This window comes from Alligator sinensis, unplaced genomic scaffold, assembly GCF_000455745.1.
Source record: "Alligator sinensis unplaced genomic scaffold, ASM45574v1 scaffold553_1, whole genome shotgun sequence".
Lineage (NCBI taxonomy): Eukaryota > Metazoa > Chordata > Crocodylia > Alligatoridae > Alligator > Alligator sinensis.
The window spans coordinates 158,371-158,827 of record NW_005842389.1 but is presented as its reverse complement, the minus strand read 5'-3'; the positions used below and the strand labels follow the sequence as shown (position 1 = coordinate 158,827).

At 63.7% G+C, this 457-nt stretch overlaps 1 protein-coding gene across 1 annotated transcript in view; it reads right to left on the bottom strand.

The window, feature by feature from the left end:
• The window catches only part of CAMTA2 (calmodulin binding transcription activator 2), a 16,570-nt gene that overhangs the window by 11,738 nt on the left and 4,375 nt on the right, over positions 1-457 (bottom strand). Inside the window, 1 exon segment of the mRNA XM_025211090.1 lies at positions 325-456. Within this exon segment, the coding sequence (XP_025066875.1) occupies positions 325-456 (132 nt within the window).

Sequence of the window (457 nt, the reverse complement as noted above, 5' to 3'; positions counted from 1 at the left end):
TCCCCCCCCCCCCCCCCCCCTTGTACCCGACACCCCCCACCCCAAATCCCCCCCAGCAATGGGTCCCCCATACCCGATACCTTTTCAATACCCCAAATTCTCCTTCATACCCCCCCATCCCAAATCCCACTCATACCCCCCATACCCCAAATATCCCCCAGCAAAGGGTCCCCAACACCTACTCCAGTACCCCAGATACCCCCAACACCCCAAATACCCCCTGCCAGGGTATCATGCCTACACAGCAGCCCCCACTTGCATATGATACCCCAGGCCCTCCCGCACCTACCAGGACAGGGTGGATTTCAGGGCCCCCCCACCCACCTCAGGGTATGACCACTCCGGAGAGAAGTCAGTGATGGTGACCAGCGTGTTGGGCCGGGAGGCGTCTCCAGGCTCAGGGGTGCAGGGCCCAGTGGGTGGGGGTGGCTCGCCGGGGGGGGCCCCTTCGTCCGTC